Consider the following 22,405-nt stretch of genomic DNA (forward strand, 5'->3'; position numbering starts at 1 on the left):
AGGAACGTATTTCAAAGACAACTTGTCTCGAAGGCGGCTTTGTTATTCAGTCGCCGTGGGTTAACTGAAAACAGAGTGCAGCGGATGTCGGCCCGTGCGCATTCATACATAGCAAATCATAAGTCTGGAGACAATCGAACAATCATTGTATGTGTTAATATACCGCGGAATTTTATTAACAAAAGAATCATCAAATAGCGTTACGATTGTAAGTGTGGCAATGTGTCTTTAAAATACCAAAAGGTTGTTGAATTGAGCCAAATGGTTGGTATCAGGACAGGATGCATTGAATAAAGTACATAGAAATATTAGGAAGCAAGGATGGATACCAGGAACATAACATAACTAAAGGCATTATCTAAAATATATCAGATCTCCGGCATCGAAAGCTAGCGAACAACATCGGTCGACGAGGCATTGACGTCAGGTTTACATAGAATCGCCATTATGCAACAAACAATGCTACAGTTACTTTATTATCCCCAGATTAGATAAACCCATAATGACTAAAATAGTTCCATGTTCTGAAAGTGGATGATTACTTGTAACTAACATTGCCTGTAAGAGTACAAAAATACTAACGCCTATATTACATGTAATACTGGACCAAGTACATCATTTACCTTTCTTACAGAATAAGAAAACAAGAGATAACAAAGAGGTCTGGGAAAATAAAGGAATACGTAGTTCTTAGTCAAATCAGGTAGTTGACTCGGACATGACAAAGACTCTCAGTCATAAACATGACGGTGAAACAAATTATTTTCTTTACGTGAAACAGGGTATTGTCCTACGAGTTCCTTGATCTTAAGACCCTAAATCCGTTAGATATTTGCCGGCTGCATCTCGTCTATATTTATCATTGTGCGCTTCGAATGCTGCAGTGTTGCTAATAATATAACCTTTAACGGTCGACCATAGAGAATATCATCCACACATGACCGAGCGGTGATCCAGCTCGTGAACTCAAATATATGTATACTTATGTTAATCACGTTATTACAACGGCAAAAGATACAGAATAGCGCAGGGAGTTTTAAATGGAGCGTGCCTGTATTATGAATGCCAATCGAACGCCCTCCGTACCATGGTCTATTGTGGACCGTGAGAACTACAGGTGTGCTGCTGCCAGTCATGGTCCGGCGATGTCATCTGACATCCATGTCATTAATACCAATTATATCCCACGAACTACTATTCACCTAATGTTTCACACTTCAAACTGACAAGGTAATGATAGCATTATCCTCCCTTGTCATTTTCTCTCCTGACAAAGCCCGTGGTCAATTTTATGTAGGTCCTTCAAAGTTATTTTAGTTGTGTTATGAGTCAGCTCAAGTTGAAGTAACGAAACCACTTACTTTCTACCTCAGTCCAGTGCACGCAATGTAATCGATACTGGTTCTATATTTAAACGAAGTATATTTACCACGGTTGCAACAAATCTCGGTGTTTTTCACGACCTTTTACTTGCACGTAAATGACCGACAATTCTGTTCTTACAAGTTTTTGCCGTTTTTTCAACATCCTGTAATTTTGTTGTTTTTGCTAAGTAGCATGACACGAAGAAGTATGTGTTTCGTAAAATTTTGTTGTTGTTTAGTGTTGGCAAAGGAATTGGAAAGTTTCAAACGTTGTATAGGGTCCCAGTACAAAGTTCGGGTTAAATTAATATGAGGACGCAGTACGCGGTCTTAACTGAGAAACTTTGATATCATATATGTCGGCATCATGGTCATTGATAATTTCAACTACCGTAACGTTATTATGACCCGGTGTCTACTTTAAATAAGAGGCCTTGTTCCTAACGACAAGCGTTTTTTTTTGCAAAACGTAACATTTCTTTCAAAATTCTAAAGAAAATGTAAATAATTATTACAAACTGATAATTTACCAATAATAACATATCTCAATCTAGCAAGTAACGGTTAATGTTCTAGAATATCTTTTATGTTAAAAAAAAAAGTTTTTTGGGAAGACGTCTTCTGCAGTGGGATAACTCGTTTCGTGACCCCCTGTAATTAATGATTTATCATACATACATACCGGATATCCCTTTCTGAACATAGTTTTTTTTTAAACACCTAAAATTTGAATTGACGTACTTGCCGACGCGGGCCCGCTCAGTCTGCGCCGAGCGCTCGTTAACAACGGACCTGCGTTTGATCGTCCGGCGTGCCTTGCTTTCGTAAGCAAGAGGAGCTATATATTGCGACTAAACAAATTTTGAACCTGTAAGTACATTTTTACACCTTATGCAACTTTAATAATAGACTCTTTCATTTTCAAAGGTTATGTTGAGTGTTTAATGGTATGGCGCCTAGAGCGGCCACTCCACTCGCTCTACCCTAGATCCGGCCGGCATGTTTGGGCTCATAAGATTTTATGCTAACTACTATACCATCGAACTATATGCTCCACTTCTTATTTACGCATCAGGATCAGAAAATCTAGTAGTTATTCCATATTTCTTTCTTTTTAGGTCATTTTCTACAAATATACCGTGAAAATGGGCAAGAAAAATAAAAATCAACATTATGGAAAAGTAAGAAGAAAATATTACCCGTTTATAAAAAAGAAGCAACTAGATGAAACGTAAGTAATTAAAATTATTATAGTCGTAACTATATTACAAAGTGAGTATAGTGATTAGTGACACATTAACAATCGTCAATCGTGATACTTGCATTTATATGTTGAGATTACTTTTACTTTATTAATATAGGTACCCTATTTAGTATTTACTACTGCCATGCATCTGAAAGTAAATAAAGAGTCCCCCATTGAATTAAAAACTATCAAGATCGTTCTTGCCTGCGTGGAAACGCGCGTTCAGTTGCCGATGCTTTCTTACGACAACGGTGCCAACGCCATCATGTGGCACGATCTAGTATTGTCAACTGTTACAGTATTTTAAACAGACTTTAAAAAATCTATTGTTTTCTACACTAAAATTATAGTGTAGTGTTTTTGATATTTATATATAAATAATACTTACATAGTTATTTAATTGGAAAGTATTTATTTAATCTGCGTTATTTCAATTTTTCTCATCCACTTCCGGAAAGGTTACATGTTAAATAAACCTAAAGACGAAGGTATTTAGAACCATCGGTTAATTTTTTTAGCTGTCAAAGTGTCAATCGTTCTGGTTGGATATATTTCGTGTTATAAAATTTGATTATACGAGGACTTACTTTGTTACTTTAATATTGAGATAGTGTTTTGTGGTGTGTTTGGTGGCGTGCGACAGACTACGCTTACTGCAATAAAGTGGCTGGATCAAGTCGTTTGCAAAAAACACCGTCGCGCAGTCCTCCGAACGTTTTGCCTTCTGGAGCGTAGGTAGATAAAAATATAAAACAAAAAAACTAATATTAGCCTGTTACACAGAATAGAATTTAGATAGAAGAAACAAATTCATATATTTGTATAGGGGCCGAGCGTGTCAAATTTTGTACTGAAGTTGATTCTTGCCTGTAATTTTAAGTATGTCTCAGGCTCTTGATTGTTCATAATTTTTGTGTTGTTGCAATTGAATATCACGTAACGAGGCATTTTTTATGTTTTGGTTGACTTCAACTTACAAAAATTGACGCCCGAAAGCTGCAAGCTGCGAGTAAAGACGGACAACTCAGTGGATTTCACTGAGTTCATTTGACACGCTAAGTAGATATGTTTTCTTGATCTATGGTATATATGACATCTGTGGCCTGTTATGTGTTAAAATATACCTAGGATAAATTTAATATTTAACCTAAAAGATCAAGTATGTATGCACGAAACCATGTGTGCAAATAATAGGTGGTGTTATTACGCAAGTATCAATAATGGTCAGTCCGCATTAACACTACTGACGGCGTGGCGGTATAAAACGTGAATGCTATCTCTTTCGCTTTAACCGCACGTAAGGTAGGTTCGAAGATGATCGCACGCTATGTCTGTACCGCAGGCTACAATCGTTATGCGTCTGATTTAGCGTGCGTCTGCACACCATGCACGCACCAACGCCGCCGGCGTCGAAATGCGAGCGAGCATTTTTGAAAGCACTCCTAAGGAACAACGCCTGTTAATAATGAATTGCGATAAATATAATCCGATGTAGAACGAGCACTTATGATTATATTTTATTGGTAATCTTCAGAAAATTTCCCTAATCCCTTTAAAATATCATATCTCGTAACATAACTTAACCCTACAATGCATGAATTTTTTTTTTTGGGAAAATAATTTATATGTGATAAATATCGATGTAGGTACATAGGGAAAAATAATAAAAAAAATAAAAAACCAATACTTTTCACAAAAAAATCAAATTTTAATCTCGTGCCACATGTGGAACGTCATGCATTTAGGTTACTTTGATAAAAAAGTATTAAAATAAAATAAAATCGAATCTTCGTTTTAAAACAATCAAATTATAGCGTTACTTATGAAATTCCCGGAAACAATTCTTATTCTTGTTTAGGCAGAGTTCCACCCTGCATTTTTCACAGCCCACAAAGGTTTTTCCATGACAGTCAGGATATTTACAGCGTTGACGTTTATCGTTCCATACCGGAAAATGGTCAATTCCGTCTATCCTTACATCCTTAGGGGGGAGAATCGCTACATTTGGTTTTTTTTGCTTGTCAGCTATAATCAAAATCAAAATCAAAATAATTTATTCAGCAAATAGGCCACAGGGGCACTTTTACACGTCACATGTACATAGGTATTTAAAAAAATATTTAAAATTGAGTTGAAATTACAATTGATACTATTATATACTAATTCTAAGTTCTAACTAAAGTTAACTCTATACAATTAATTAGAGATGTAGAAGGTCTCTAAATGTCGAATTACAACCAAGAACTACACTAAATTTTAATATAAAAAGTACAAATACAAAAAAAAAAGTCTAAAATTACTTTAGAGGTGCAATTGACTCTAAATGTCACAACTAAAAATAAAATGTATATCTACTTAATCTAATTCTCCTTAGAGATGTATATGGTCTCCATGAGTCAAAATCATATATTTAAAATATTCACTAAAAGAAAGGAAACAAACGACAACCGAACAAAGTGTCCTAATTTAATAAAAATTAGAATTAAAGTTACTAAGTTATAACAGCCCCAGTAAGCTTAAACAGACCGGTCTTCACAGACGGCACCCGTTCACGAGTATGACGCGTATCTCAGCCATCGCCTCCCTCAACCTTTATTCGGGAAGGTGGCGACCCGATCAACGACGCCACCGCAGCAAAGACTTTTAAGTGTGCATGACATGTTCAAGCTGCCAGGCTAAATTAAATATTCAAATAATAAAACATAGCTGTAAGACACTATATTCTGTGCTCGTATGTTACAGAGGAAGGAAATATAGATTTATACAATAAAATTAAAGTAAGATAAACATTAAACACATAATCTTGGAGACAGATCAACACCAAAAAAAAGTGCAAATTTGAACTTTATGCCTTGAAAATACGGTTGTCAATAAAGGAGCTGCATCATAAAACAACATAAAATAATTTCTACAGATTAGGGTAAATTGAATCTTATGTTAACTTCATAAAGCCCTTGAAAAGTGCAAAAGTATCTCCCTTCCCTAGAAACATTAATATGGACGTAAACGCATGGCGTACCATATCGGGAACGTTTAAAAATTATTGCTTACAAGAATTAAAACATTGCTAAACTAAAAAACAAAACTTACCTTGCAATTCTGCACAGATTAGCGGTCACACTAATAATTTTTTCTTGCTAATTCACGCCTTAATTTGTTTTTTATTGCACTTAGAAAGTTGTCAAAACTGTTTCTAACGCCGACTGCCAAAATTCAATGGATCGCTCGATACCGTGGAGATTTACCGCTACCTAGCGGCAACACGATGGACTACTGTAGTAACCAGGTTCGCAATGTTACTTAAGCCGCGTAGCAGATGTCGCTAGCTACCTGATATTAGTCACCACCCACCTATGTTCTGGTTGTGACGTATATGGGCCAGTATGCACTGTAGGGATAAAATTAAATCGAATTCGTATTGTTTTAGGTTGTAAACTACCATGCGATAAAAGCAAACGAATACAGGAATTTGACTTACGTTATAGTCGCATTTTTTTTTGATACGCTATATATATTGTAAACAAGACTTAAACTAATATGAAAGTAGGTCTACAACTACACATACATCATTTAAAATACGAGTATGTACATATTTTAGTTCTTAAATCAAATGTAGATGAAAAGTTGTAGCAATAAATAATAATAGATAAATAATAATAAATAAGAATAAGATAGATAAAATATCTATTTTAATCAAGCTTTTTACTGTAAGTAGCTGTTCTCGAACATACTATTTCGATTCCCATGCCATATTCCCTATCAGCCGCAATAAACCTAGATTGTACCTACATCGTTAAATTATACACGTCGCGATAACTTTATCACAGGTAAAGAGGTCAAGATACGAGCAAATAGTTGGCAGTGGGATTTACAATCAATATGGGAATCAAAATGGCGAAAATACAAGGAAAACTTCAATAATTTTATGGTTGAGCTGTTTAAATTTTCCTGGTTATAACTTGAATGCTTAATTACTGGGATTCTCCAGATCCAGAATTACATTTAAAATCCAGTATTGAACATGAAGTTGATAAGAGAAATATATTTACTACATAAGTCTATAGTCCGAGTTCGATAACGAATGAATATAAATAATAGCCGTAAAAAACGTGTTACATAAGAACAAAGTAAGTAGTGTACTGTAATGACTATAAAGAATAAAAGGTTTGTATCTACTGTCAGGATTACGGGCGTGTCATTCAATTTTATGGTACTCACGTCATAGGTTTTAAGATGATTTCTAATAATATTTGGAACTACGCTGATGCAGATTTGACGCAGGCAGTTATCAATCACTGTTAAAAGGAGTGACAGATTGACGACACTAAATCGTCATTGTCATGCGAATGTCACTATATTAGACAAGGTACATGGCAAAGATGCCAATTGTTTGCGCGATGGCGATAGCGTAATGTATCACTAGGGAAAGTAGGGAAGAGATAAGCGTTTTGATCGCTACGGCAGCTTGGCTAGACTCTCTGAAGCGCTCAAACATATAGGACAACTGCGTTTACGGCGTTTAATAAAAACATTACAGGTTAATAGCTTTACTGTATCCATCAAACGGACAAGACGGCAGTTATAAAAAAGTTAAAGATTGACGGTAACATTAAACAGATACAGCAAGATTTGTGGCGCACTAAAACCATTGTAAAAACTACAAACGAGACGATTTTAAAACGCCTTGAAAGTTAAAATACCGAGAGATTTGCGAATCTAAGAAAACAAACGTCTTTCTGCGAAAAGATTTTGAAGTCTTGTGTCTAGTGTGAAAAGATTAAATCAAATATAATGTATATTGTACGACAGTCAAAGTGTTTGGATTTTCTTTTGGCATTTATAAGAAGTAATACAATATTGTTTTGCAGAGGATACTATTAGACTAGAAGTACTGCACCCCGTGCATTTTTATATTAGTGCACAAAATATATAATAATACTAGTGGCCTAATTTGTCTTGGGAAAGTAGCAGAAGACTATCGCTTATTTTTGGAATGAGTTGCTTTGTTCTTACTCAACTGTCATTTTTGTAATGCAATATATTATACCGTTTTTTAAGCCATACATATTTTAAACTTTCATTACTTAACAATTACTTGCGACTTTTTTAAGAATTTAATATCATACGGTTTTATTATTACCTATACAAATGTTGTATATTTAAAAGGATTAATTTGCTGTATATTTACGGCAACTTCAAATACCTACATTTATTTATATAGACCACTTAAACCCACAGAGTAGAGTGGGTGGACGACTTCAGACTGCAATGAAATGTACAAACTAACTGCTCGACGTCGTCCAGTAAAGATGACAACGATCGCTGTTGGCTGTATTGTATGTTTCAATTTACATAACTGTATCCCTATTGAAATATATGTAATGTTGACTACTGTTTTACTTCCTTTTAAAGTTTTTTACACGACTGCCCAATAAAGAGTGTATTGTGTGGAACAAAGAATCTCACATACATACATACAATGAACGCTGAAAACAGCGTTCATTGTATGTATGTATGTGAGATTCTTTGTTCCACCGTAACTTCTGAATGCCATAAGCGATTAATGAACAATATATTTTATTCATTTTTTAGTTTCGATCGCAATATTAGGGATCAAATTAACAAGTTTTGGTAGGTAACGCGCATGCGTTGTTGTTGTAGGTACACTCCCTCTCATTACAAACTTGTACACTCCCTTTTGCTGTGTTAAGTACACACAACAACATTTTCAAGCACTGTTATGACAATTACGCATGTAGTAAGGTTGCAGACATTTGGCGCACGACCAAAATAAAATGGCGGTCGTTACTACATGAACTAGCCGAGACTGCAGTTACGTGTGAAATTAAACTAAATTTATTATATTTAGAACCGTTAGACGTCTTTGTCAAGTGTTACAAGAAATATCTATTAAATGGTCAAATAAAAAAAAATCCATCAATGTATTTCTAATCTATTAAAAGCCGTTGATAATCTTTTGTCTCGCCTCTTCCGTATTTTGGCTTTTGTTTTTTACATACCTAAGTAGAAATTAACAAACTATCACTCAAAAGTCTCACAACTAACATTATCACTCTTGTCAATAAGAAGGTTCAGTCAGCAACATGACCTAGGACCTAGGACATGTATTATAACGTGTTTAAAAAAACGTATGATTAGAACTACAACGCACGATTGCCAGACATTCCTGCATTCATAAACCCAGACCTTGACCTTCATTCACTTCCAGGACAATTAAAAAACGCCATCTGGCAAACGAGTTCACATTCAATGGCGGAAACAACAATTACCTACAACGGGGAATTATAACTAAAAAAATCCGGTGTGAACCGCCTAGAACCAGCGCCATCTAGGGCCGATTACTCGTGACTTTAAATTGGTTACAAGGGCCCGTTTGCCCAATATTCTATTGTATTGTTTGTACGCTTATGGCACACCTATAGTTAACCTCAATTTAATTTTTAGCAAGGCGTACGGGGCTTTAGCACGGTTTTTCATTTAGGGTATGATTGAGACCTAAATAATAGAAAAAAGTTACCAAACGAAGCACCAAATACTTCAACAAAACCGCTATGTGATGGCTTGACTAAGGAATATATGTAGATCAAATAGATGACGAATATATATGTATTATGTATAATAAATTAAATTGTTGATAATTAAACGGAAAGTAGATTTCAAACTGAATATCTATTCCTATCCTACCTACATATAACATTAATATTTCTGACACGTAAATTTATATTTAAAAGACATCAAACGTGTAGACGTCATATGTAGTCGTACGTATATTTCTTAGGATAATGAACGAACGCTGAACAGTGATGTCAAATAATGACGTACCAATAGACAATAAAATTTTACTTTTGGCTGTAAACCAATTTCGAAATATACAGTTACTAAGCGACAGGAGTACATTCTCATGGCGAAGTCCCAATGTTCCTGACCTCTGAATATCGATTTTTATACATTTTAACTACTCATCTGCGGTTTCGTTAGAACCGGCAAAAACCTAGTAAAATAACCTAAAAATTAAAAAAAATGTAAATTCACATTGTGTTGCCAAGTTTTAAAGAGTTGAACAGCTTTCCATAAGCACACAATTTAAATATAGGCCAGTTTCTCTTACACTTAGTATTAGCATAAGTGAACAAATACTTACATTGTCAGTAAAAGTTTCTTCATATAACGCCTAAACACACACAACATTTTTAAAGAAGTCATTGTCTTGGTTAGTAAATGCACTAGTCAAATAGGTTAAACCTAAATTTGTCGACTGTAAATGAAAATAAAAGCAAAAAATGCGTTAAAAACGCCCAGCGCAGGAACGCACGCACGCACAGCGCGAATTGTGATGGTAGATTTTTATCATGCTACCCTCATTTCGAGTAGTAAATTACATGTGGGTAGAAATGCTTCTCGAAGTTACTAATGACCGAAATGTTTAAGGTCATTGAATTGTTTGACATTAAAATACTATAAGTACATATATTTTTATCAAGTGACCATTTTTATACTTACTATATTGAGTGTTTTTTGAGACGATAATTGGAGAAAAGTGAATAAAATTTTTAACTCTTTAACAAAATTGTACAGTTTGTAGAAGTAACGTAGTGTCTGCAAATTTCGAATTAATTTGATACCGTTCGCTAATTTGTGTACCTTTTTCATTTAATACCTTACATATGGCTGTGTTAAGTTCAGGACAAATAGAAATATGTATGTACTGTCGCCCAGTTTATAGACTGCGATAGTAAACATATTTAATCTGCAATTAGTTTTCCGTGTACATATCAAGGTGTCATGACCAATTTAGTAGAAACCCTACAATAAGTTGACATTTTTGTTTAGACCCGGATACTACTTTATTTGCTTCGAAGGTTATTAGAAGGTACTCGTCGTGCCTGCTTATTGGCATTACTATATCTACTAGGTACTGAGTTTTCATGGAAAACCTACGACGTGATATATTTATAGTTATGAGTATATTTGCCGATTCCCATTCTGGCATAATTCAATGAGTTTTATGCCAAAAACGTTTTATTTGGATTTGTAATATTTTCAATTTAGGATTACGTTACGTACGATATATACCTACAAATGTGAGTTACGTGACTGCTGAAATATACCTACTATACAATGTTATGTGATTTATAAACTTATCAATCATAAAGTCACACGATTCTGGTTTAAATTGGTAAAAAGATAAAAAATATGGCAATACCTACTGCGCAGAGGGCAAAGATAATAATTTAAACATTCAATAATCTTTGAAACCTACACAACTTAGACTTGATTGCATTTTTTTCTAGATTTTTTTGTACTTAAAAATCCAATATTGAATTAGTTGTAGCCTAAGATTCAACAAGTGCTAATTTAGAGTGACAATATACCGATCTTCAAAGTCCAATGCGTGCTTTTTACAGTCGTATATTTCTTAAAGACAGATTGAAAACGTAATGTACATAGCTATTTTAAACGGCCAAGTATCTCTAACTGCCGGTGGTTTGGGTGGGCCTTGGTGCAGCATTTTAGATGATTTGACCACTCTATTGCCTTGAGCTAATGTTCGCTTTCAACGTGTGTCACGAAAAAACATTCGTGTGCGTGTGATTAGGTATTACGTCACCATACACTGAAAAAGACTAGTCAGTCCAAACAAAAAACTTCATAGGAGTTTGACGTTTAATACTACTCTTATACCTGCGGGGTTATCAAATTCAAAGTCAGTAGCTTATTATTGTTCTATTTGGGTTCTAGATACCCATATCTATTCAGTATTCATTACAATAGAAGTTTAATTTAAAATATATAGGTACCATTCTTTGTATAGTTAGTTGAATAAACGCTATAGATATGAACGCCGAAGATAAGAATGAATAAATAGTAATAAGAGCAATGCTCATTGCTCATGAAGTAGAAAAAGACACATTAAAAAAAATCTTAACTTTAGTTCAATAAAAATATACTATACCTAACATCTACATAGAGCTAACCACGAACCTACTCTTTTTTTGTAACAAGTTCTGTTACTGTACGTGATTCTGATTAGTGATTACGTAAGCATCTAACCATTTATTAGAAACTAAATAAGTATCACTCTCAGATTTTCCCGTACGGCTCAACACGATACGTTATATCATTATGGGTTTCTTGAAACCACCGATTTAATTGGGCAAAGTACTCAAAGCAGTTTTAAGCAGTTTGCCGGGGTTTTTTACTTGAAGATATCATAATTTGTGTGGGTGATATGAGGAAAACCTTGAGTAGGGTCAAATGGTAACTAATTCCGAGGTTTTGTAGGAAACACATAATACATATAAGCATAACGCCTGATAAGTAGTATTATGGTTACCTCAATCTAACCATATGGTCTTGTCAAGTTGTATAGTCACTCGTATAGTCGTATATAGTCAATACCGATATAGTTTTATTGAAATTCTTAAAATCAACCAAGCTTACAAAAAGATCTATTACATAAAACAAAAACAAAAAATATGCTTGAAGTCGATAGTTTCAGAAATTACATAATTGTTGTAGTTAAATTCTAAAACGATGCCTACTAAACAGATACAAACGAACACTTATATGCACCTAAGCAAACAATTATTTGCACTGAATGCACAAATGGCATAATTGGACTTTGGACTGTTATCAGTGTAATCCCAGAATTCATACACACTACAACGGTGACATATAGCCCCGACCGGTTATGCCAACGTGCATAATAAAATCTCGCTTAGACGTGATATTATGCATATTAACCGTCCCCAACGACTTGATAAAATTGTTGGCTTGACAAAGCAATTTCTCAAGGCCTATAGATATTGACAGGGAGAGTTGAACTTCTAGGTAGTTTAATGGAGCTTGTCTCCGGTTGTCAATTTTGATTTACAATCCGGTTTCTGTAGAAATCGTAATAATCCGACATTTTGGAAAGGTAATGTCGTAAGTCGGAGCAAGACTCAAAGGCTCTTACTCTTTATTCTCCTGCGGATGTAAATTTTGCAAGAGCTGTCACTACAGCAAATTGTTATCAAGAGTGTTGTTTCTACACAAATAACAACGAGACTCATGAACTATTCTATTCTATCCGCTAACCAATTTAACAACCTGGCAGGCAAGCATGGTCGCGCGATAAATAATAAAACAGCAGGTTCTGTCTGTATCTTTCCTAAGCAGGTCCTTCGACTTAAATATAAATTGTTAGGTACAGTGAACCAATTGGAACTCTAGACCACTGTAGGACTATACTCGGCACGGGAATTCAAGTCCAAAAAAGTTCAGTTCAGTTCAGTTGGTCATTGGGACTATTTCGCCAGTGTCAAGGTGATATGAGCTAATATTAGTAATTTTTGTACGGTAAGTACGACATTGTACGGTGACTTAGCACTTGTAAATTGATAGCTAGATTTTACAAGAGCACGTGGACTACCGGCCGTTTACGACAAAAAAGAGGCTAAACGCGTTTCGAGAACAATTCTTCATCAGCTTCTCACTACACCATTAGTTTACTGCATAATACGCTATCAATATTACACTTTAAACAACATTAATGAGTAAAAGAAAAATAAATTATTCACGACACGAAACCGCTGTGATGGCGTCCCAACCGGAAGTCCCAAGTCCAAAAAAACTACGACAGATGCGTCAATGTCATAACTGTCAATTTCACTTATGTCACTGTCAAAAATACTATTCAGGATTCGTCAACCTTTGAATAAAATAAATTATTTATTTAGCAGGTAAGAAACTCTAAATACAAAATCATACTTATTATTCAATTGAAGGTATTTCGCTACTGGTGTTGCCATCATGTTGTGTTTTTCTTTGTTTTAAATTAACAATAGACGTTGAATTAATAAATCACAATTTTTTTCACTTAAGATGGCATTTTCCAGACCGGTGCAATCTCTGCCCATGTGTATAAGGCACACGATAACTCAACTGGAAACAAAAACTTAACAAAACACAAAAACTCAACAAGGCAGAAATCACCACGGAACAAAATAAAACATTCGAACATTCAGAAAGTGACAAACCAGGGTGTCATGGCCGCATCCGCAAAAAAATAATCATAACGCGCGATGTACACTATGTATTTCGTTGCTAAGCTAAGTCTATTTTAAAAAAATGATCACAATATCAGAGTTTCTTCTATCCCGTAAAATAAAGCACCAAATGTTATTAATACCTGAAGTGATACAAGCGCAAAACCAACTTTGCAACTAAAATCATGGAAAATGTTGTTTTTATTCGGGCGTCCTAGTATTTATGTAAATAAGTAAATACTATTAAATATTTAATTCAAAGGACTGAAATTATCAATACATAAATTATCTACATATATTTTACATACATTTTCTTGCAGTGGCAACATCATCGTAGTAGATTTTTTGGACTCGAATTCGCGTACCGAGTATAGTGACGTTATAAATCAGATTGTAAGAAATCTCTTACTGCTTGTCATTTTGACAAAGTTGTAGAGTGGCCTAGGGCTCCAATTGGTTGACTTCATTACAGTGGTTTTACATTATATCCGACTCACCCATACCTATTGAATAAGACGAACAGAAATGCAATGTGGCACGATACGCGTCTGACAATACCCCGGAACACTCAACTGGATACTGGACGTCGAAGACCAGTTCTCGATGGTTACAATTCGTGAAACTTACTTATCCGTTATGCAATTGGTATGGAGTCATAATCATACCTTTTAAATTATGGTGACACTGTCAAGGTGTGTAAGACTTCCTACTGTTTAACCCTCGACGCAAAAACGACGGGGTGTTATAAGTTTGACGTGTCTGTCTGTCTGTTTGTCTGCCTGTCTGTCTGTCTGTCTGTCTGTCTGTCTGCCTGTCTGTCTGTCTGTCTGTCTGTCTGTGTGTCTGTCTGTCTGTGGCACGTAGCTCCCGAACGGATGAACCGATTTAGATTTTGATTTTTGTCTGAAAGCTGAGTTAGTCGGGAGTGCTCTTAGCTGTGTTTCATGAAAATCGGTCTACTATGTCGCGGTCGGGGGTTTTTTCAAAATTTTATCTTGCTACTCAGTACACTCGTTTTGCAGACATTCCCACCGTTCAAAAAGTTTTCAAAGTGTAAATTACACAAGATTCATGAATATTTAGAGAAAAACATAGAAGATATAAATATTGTATATCATAACATGCCTGAAATCTATTCTTAAAAAAAATATAGATTAGATTCCAGAAACATATTCTATTATATTCTAAATGTTCTCGTAGTTTCAACGTTTAAGTCTCTAAAACAAAACATTCATCGCCATCGATCAAACGGATTATTCAATGAAATAACGCGAGATATGTTGAGAATGAAAACAATTATAAACATTCTGTCAAATTGCCAAAAGCTGACGATAACTCGCCATCATCTTAAATAAATTAAATGGTTTTATATCTGGCTAACACACCCGGTTTCAGCAAATCAAGGACACAAATTGCGAATTAAGTACTCATCCCTACTACGTTATTTGCCATTTTTGATATCCATTTAAATGAGTACTTAGGTATAAGCAAGAATTATTTATATAGGATTTATACTTCATAAGTTCATACTAAGAATTCTACCTCGATTTTTTAGCGCCACCTGTTAAATACTATCATAACTACACTGATGATGCCTACAAATTTATTTTTTTCTACCTGATATCATGATTTTAAAATAAAGAAATATGTAATTTGTTCTTATAAAAAAAACACGCAAAAATATTTGGGGATAATATGACTTTGGCCACTTCCAGGCTGCAAACAGCGCCATCTAGTTAAGCCTACAAGGCCCATACATTTCAGGGGTACGCTTTTTTGTATGGGCTTTGTCAGTCCAGTATTAAATCGTTCTTGATATTTATAAGTATATTATAAAGCATATTATATTGTTCTACTTATATGCCATATAATAAAAAAAAAACCTGTTTATGGATTCTTTGTTTATATAAAGAATCTTAATATATTCCTCTCCTTCACTCGTATAATTAGAAAATGTGCGAGTGAGAGAGCCATATAACGAAAAGTCGATTTTATGATTCTCGCAGTAGGGCCTCGCCCCTTACCCCTCAGAACCGCGTGAGCGCTTGAAGAGGAAGGACGTTTTTGCAGGTAGTTTTACACGTTTTAGCAAATGCTAGATTGTTATTGTACAAGTACTGTATTGTAGTTGTTTGCACCACTTATGTGTTCGTCTATTGGCACCAGAAACTTTGATCTTATTAGTTTGTCTCGACTTGAATCTTCGTTTGACATAGGTATGTAGGTTGTCTATTGTTTGCCCGACAGTCATTTAACATAATATTCATTTGCCCGAATCTAACTTGCCTGAATTTCATTTGCCCGAATGATTTGTTTACCATAAAAATCATATGACATACTCGTTGTTTATCCGAATATTACCTTCCATAATCATACAATGCCATACTATTTGTTAGCCATATTATTAAGTGCAATAATATGGTTTCATAGAATATTCAAACGCCTTAAGCAATTATTGCCATATTAATTGTTGCCCATATTATTACCTAACCTAACCTACTTTCTGATAGCAGTTTCATTTTCCAGTTGTCACAGTTCTAACCTAACCTAACCTACTTTTCCAGCAGTTTCATTCTCCAGGGGGTCACAGTTCTAACCTAACCTAACCTACTTTCTGATAGCAGTTTAATTTTCCAGGGGGTCGCAGTTCTAACCTAACCTAACCTACTGTCTGATAGTATTTTCATTTTCCGGGGGGTCACAGTTCTAACCTAACCTAACCTACTTTTCAAGCAGTTTCCTTTTCCAGAGGTTTACAGTTCTAACCTAACCTAACCTACTTTCTGATAGCAGTTTCATTTTCCAGGGGTCACAGTTCTAACCTAACCTAACCTACTTTCTGATAGCAGTTTCATTCTCTAGTCCTTCTAGTACCTATTATAGTAGTTTTCGATTCTGCCAAAGCACATTATGGAAATTGACTTTTCTGGACGCTAATTTGTATGACAAATGATGGTATGGAATGTGGTAATTACGGATTTCGATTATTCTGACAAATGACATTATGGAAACTGACTTTATGGGAAACAAAGTTTCTGGCACTAGATTAATATAGTAAACAATGATTATGGCATAAGTTGTTATGAAAAACAATATTATGATTGTTGAATAGGATGGCAAATAAAATTATGGCAAATGAAATTCTGGCAAATGGGGGTATCCCAGGTATGTATATTGAATAGCTTTCATTGTAAAATTCAATTTCATTTTAAGTACAATTTTAATATAGTTACTTGAAACTTTGCAGTTGAACGAAGTAACGAGAAATGAAAAAAAAAGGGAAGAATAGGTACGAATGTCTCAGGAAGCGGAAGAGATATAATATTGCCAGTTTACAGAAAGCAAGAGAAGCAAGACAAACTCTCAGGTAAATGCATTTTTAACCGTGTCGATCTGTCTGTTTGTCTGTCTGTCTGTCTGTCTGTCTGTCTGTCTGTCTGTGGTATCGTAGCTCCCGAACGGATGAACCGATTTAGATTTAGTTTTTTTTTTGTTTGAAAACTGAGTTAGTCGGGAGTGTTTAATTTTGTGGTTATTACTATAAAATACAATAAAAACGCGTACTTAGGCCTACTCCATTTTTAAACAATAAGCAGCGAGTAGTAAATTCCTAAATAATTTACTTAAACTGATTTAAGACATTTCCGTCCGGAAAGTAACATATATGACAATATTTATTTTAGTCATACAATACACCCTTTGAATAATACGTTCTCCGTCATATCCTAAGTAGTTAATAAAGATTTTTTTTTATTAACATTGTTATGACCGTAAATTCGGATATTACCTACGTGACTTTTCAAACCAGATAACCATAGTAACGCCGTGTCTTGCGTGGGCGACGGTCGCGCGACCGTCGCCGTCGCGTCTCGTACTTCCATATCAATAAGGTTTGATTTCGTATGCGTCGCATCGCCGTCGCGCGACCATCGCGACCACGACCACGCAAGCCACGGCGTAACTTCACCGAACGATCAAGATCCTTCTTATCTCGCGGCGCAGTTTAAAGAAGACGTAATTTGGCACAAGCTTTATGTTCCCCAATGATTTACTTCCACCATCAGCCATCAATCACTCCATATCTCATTTTTTATCATAATATTTACATTCAAAACGTTGGCACGATTCTGACCAATAACCTAACCACAAAATTAAAATTTTGAAAAAACCCCCGACCGCGACATAGTAGACTGATTTTAATGAAACATGGCTAAGAACGCTCCCGACTAACTGAGCTTTCAGACAAAAAAAAACTAAATCTAAATCGGTTCATCCGTTCGGAAGCTATGATGCCACAGACACACACACACAGACAGATAGACAAACAGACAGACACGTCAAACTTATAACACCCCGTCGTTTTTGCGGCGGGGGTTAAAAATAGTAGAAAGAGTGGCAATATCGTAGTGTCGTGTCGTCTCGTTTTCTCACACATATTGAATTGAAATGGATGAAACGACAATACAATGTTGCCACTTTTTAATTTATACTCTTTTTAGTCAGACTGCACTGACTGAAGTTAAAACGCAATTAAAATGTACTCCTGATTCATTTCTAAATAAACTAGATTGCAACTAACGTTTGTGTCAGAAATAAAATTAAACATAATTGAGACTGTGCTCAGACAATGAGACCGGCGGTCAAGTTTATAAAATAACAACCAGAATCAAAACTGAATAGGCTAGAATGTTCTCAAGTTCTCAAAATGGTGTCATTTGTTGACCGGAATGCCTAGTCTTATACTTATTATATTAGGGATTATTATTCCTTTATCACGCCTGCTGGAAACGTTTTACCTTCGAAAACACTCCTTAATATGGCGGGTTGGAATAACTTTTCAAGTTACATAATGGGGATTTTAATTTTTCAATAAGTGCGAGCAAGAATTGTAAAATAATATACTTGGTCTATTTTATGACATGCTTCGTTAAAAGGATTTTATTTGAATACGTCTGTAAGTACCAACATGATTTGTTTTCTTTGTGTAATTGAAAAAAAAACTAATATTCTAAATTTCAAATCGATAGCATAAGTAGTTCTTGAGATCCTTAGAAATGTGACAGACGGACAGACTGAGTCGCACCATAACCTTTTTGGTACGGATAGTACGGAACTACGGAACCCTAAAAAAATACGACGCCTAACAATTGCTACCTACCTGCCGACGACTATTTCATTATCCATAATTATATATTATTTGTTCATGTATCAATACGAGTAAGTTTGTCAAGTGTATATTATGTTACCAAAAATGTGTATAGGTAACTTCATTGCCAAGTAACAGTTTTCAATATGGTGAAACGTCTACAAAAAAGTAATTTCCAACATTTATTATCTTTACAAGTTTACAACACAAGTGATATAACCAATATTGGTTAGTGAATCAATCAAGTCACCTTTCATCGCTTGCAAACAATAACTAAAAGAGAGCCATGACTTATTCATAGACCTCGGACGCGAAAAAATCTGCAATGTTTTCCCGGTTGAATGAACCGCAGCTTGAACAAGCGGAACATGAACAACCTCAGTCAATTGGCACATGACCCGATTCTTGAGTCTATTGAACCTGTGGCATTCGGTTTTTAAATGATAATGATATTAATGAGATGATAGTTAACAATTAAAACGGTTATTTTTACGGAAATCTACGGCCGAGGCTCGGTTGAGGCTTGTTTCTTCCGTTACCTATTTAAAGAATGTATGAACGATAGATTAGAAATTGAGAACCTTCAATCACAGAACTCAAAGAAAGCTCGCCCAATTAATAGTAAAGAGTAAGGTATGGTCCACCTTACACCTCTTTCTTATTTTTCTCTGTATTTTTTTCGTTGTAGAATAAAGTCTTAAACTACTAAAATTGAAGTCGGGCAAGTACAGGTGCAAAATACTGAAATATATGGCCAAATACCGGTTAAAATTTAAATAACATTGCTTGAATTTACAATTTGTTTTTTCTCAGATTGCATTTGAACCACTTACTTTCATTAATTGTGCCTTGGCCTTGGTTTTATGTCGATGCCTTTTAAACATATTACCACTAATTTACGTTTATGCCTGTTAGGGTCACTTGCACCACCAAAAATGGTGGATTAACCCGAGATTAACCCACCATTTTATATGGAATTTGACAGTTGACAGCCCACTAACCTTGAGTTAAGCGGGCGGTGCAAGTTGCCCTTACACATGTATGAAAACATTAACAACTTATATTATATCACTTCATATAATGCTGATGATCGTTCACAAATTACGTGAATCATCACATCGAAGCAGATCGAGTGATTCATCAACTCGAACTCATAATTACAGGGTTAAATAACGCTTACTCGACTGTTAAACAAACAGTGTCAGGCTATTATGACACCTGCTGGGCCAGCAATGATAGCGATATATTATCGATTAATTGTTTATATAAAGTAGCGCAAGAATCAAAATGTATATACACGTGGGGTCAGTCAGTAAACAAAGTATGGTTATTGCATTGCATAAGTAAGTGCCCAGCAGCTGCATATGTTTGGCGCGAGATTATGTCGCCGCGACATAGACTAGTCGTCCTTATGTCATTAAGGGTCCCCCCATATCTAGCGTCTCGCGAGCGTAGTGTCGAGCCAACTGTATGGTCCGACGCCGACGCTACGCTCGCGAGACGCTTGATGTGGGGGACCCTTATCTGCACCGATACCATGGTCGCGAGATAAACGATAAAACATCAGGCCGTCCCTATCACACTTACAAATAGTGGGAAAGGGACGGCCTGATGTTATAAATATCATTTTTCGCGCGACCATGTTTGCCTGCCTGGTATAAAACATTATAATATACCATTATGTCGCGGTCGCGAGTTTTTTCAAAAATTGTATTTTTTGGTTAGCTTATTTTTGTACTTACTTAATAGTGAGGGCGAGGAGCACAATGATTAGCCCGACCAGGGCCATGGCGATGACGACGCCGCATATCATGTAATTCGCATCATTTGGGGCATCTGCGGACAAAAAAACATGGCGTTAGTTTTTATTGGCAAGTTCAGATATCTGCGGACAAAATTACATAGTGTTATTTTCTTTCACGTTGAGGACTTCGAATATCATGATATTTTAGTTAATATTTTAATTAAATAGAAAATTCACTCTCGAAGACTCTCTCTCAGGATAACTTTACTTGTGACATTTGGAGCCATTTAGACAAATAAAGTTTTTTTAGAATGATTTTAATTTGTATCCAAGTTTGGCTTTTAAATTTTATATAAGTACATATAATATACCTCTCTAAATAATTAACTATAGTCTCTTTATCTTCAATTGTTAATTCTCTGTGTAATGTTGATTTGTAAAAGTGTCTAGGTGCTATGCTATTTGCTTCATAAATGATTTGTATTTTGTATCATGTAATTCACCACATCTTAAGGGGCATCTGTGAATAAAATTACATTAACGCGTGAATCATCGCTCTGAAAAAATCGTGCTCGCGAGTCGCGAAATATTTTCTGTTAATAGATGTTGAAGGTAACTGGTGTTAATAGAATGTTGTATTTTTAATTTAATTTATCGCCTTTTTTCTGTAAGCTGCAGGCCTAGCACATGATGGCCGCGGGAGTATGTCGCCTGTCCTTATGTCATTAATACAATTAGACAAAGACGTGTCATCTATCTCGCGGCGACATACTCCCGCGGCCATCATGTGCTAGGCCTACTGGTTGTAATAGAAACGTGGTAGCGGATTAATTTAAGACATTCATTCAAACGTCGTCGTAGTATCAAACGATTAAAAAGTATTAAGCGTATTTGTTTAGTTATTATTATTATACCTAGTTATTTTCTTTTTCATATAAGTCAAAGACTACTCTAGTTTTCTAATAACGTAGTAGCATTTTACAAGTAGGTACATACATACAGTACCTATCTGTTTTTTGGCGCGTCCAGTCAGATTTTGGTTCTGCGCAATGTGCCTTGTAAGGTTCAACTTTTCTTCAGGTACCTACGTTACGGTATATAAGTAACAAAAAACCGGCCAAGAGCGTGTCGGGCCACGCTCAGTGTTGGGTTCCGTAGTTTTCCGTATTTTTCTCAAAAACTACTGTACCTATCAAGTTCAAAACAATTTTCCTAGAAAGTATTTATAAAGTTCTACTTTTGTGATTTTTTTCATATTTTTTAAACATATGGTTCAAAAGTTAGAAGGGGGGGAACGCACTTTTTTTTCCTTTAGGAGCGATTATTTCCGAAAATATTAATATTATCAAAAAACGATCTTAGTAAACCCTTATTCATTTTTTTATACCTATCTAACAATATATCACACGTTGGGGTTGGAATGAAAAAAAATATCAGCCCCCACTTTACATGTAGGGGGGGGGGTACCCTAATAAAACATTTTTTTCCATTTTTTGTTTTTGCACTTTTTTGGCGTGATTGATATACATATTGGTACCAAATTTCAGATTTCTAGTGCTAACGGTTACTGAGATTATCCGCGGACGGACGGACGGACGGACGGACGGACAGACAGACATGGCGAAACTATAAGGGTTCCTAGTTGACTACGGAACCCTAAAAATGTCTTCAATAACAATATCTGCGCAAAAGTTTCACGTCAAAATAGTCCGTGCCTAACGGGCCCGTACCACTTTGCCAATTGTACCGCGTTAATTTGCGGACCGTACTAATCGATAAGGCGGGGAAGACCGGATCGATAGCGGTACACACTGGCAATAAGGACACGCTACTGGTACTTAATAAACTCAATAT

At 35.4% G+C, this 22,405-nt stretch overlaps 2 protein-coding genes across 4 annotated transcripts in view; one reads left to right on the plus strand and one right to left on the minus strand.

Moving 5' to 3' along the window:
* Positions 1-22,405, minus strand: part of LOC125242691 — a 346,473-nt gene that overhangs the window by 11,454 nt on the left and 312,614 nt on the right. For both annotated transcript variants that reach the window (XM_048151563.1, XM_048151564.1), the window contains exon 4: positions 20,550-20,643. In XM_048151563.1, coding sequence (XP_048007520.1) covers positions 20,550-20,643 — 94 coding nt within the window. The remainder of the gene's footprint in view (positions 1-20,549; positions 20,644-22,405) is intronic.
* The window catches only part of LOC125242690, a 48,977-nt gene that overhangs the window by 3,733 nt on the left and 22,839 nt on the right, over positions 1-22,405 (plus strand). Inside the window, exons 1-2 of one of the 2 annotated variants that reach the window (XM_048151562.1) lie at positions 15,732-15,877; positions 16,909-17,028. The exons of the other annotated variant lie outside the window; for it this stretch is intronic. Coding sequence (XP_048007519.1) covers positions 16,928-17,028 — 101 coding nt within the window. The 5' untranslated portion in view covers positions 15,732-15,877; positions 16,909-16,927. Of the gene's footprint in view, positions 1-15,731; positions 15,878-16,908; positions 17,029-22,405 lie in introns of those variants that run through there. 2 annotated transcript variants of the gene reach the window in all.

This window comes from Leguminivora glycinivorella, chromosome 3, assembly GCF_023078275.1.
Source record: "Leguminivora glycinivorella isolate SPB_JAAS2020 chromosome 3, LegGlyc_1.1, whole genome shotgun sequence".
In the NCBI taxonomy this organism is placed as follows: domain Eukaryota; kingdom Metazoa; phylum Arthropoda; class Insecta; order Lepidoptera; family Tortricidae; genus Leguminivora; species Leguminivora glycinivorella.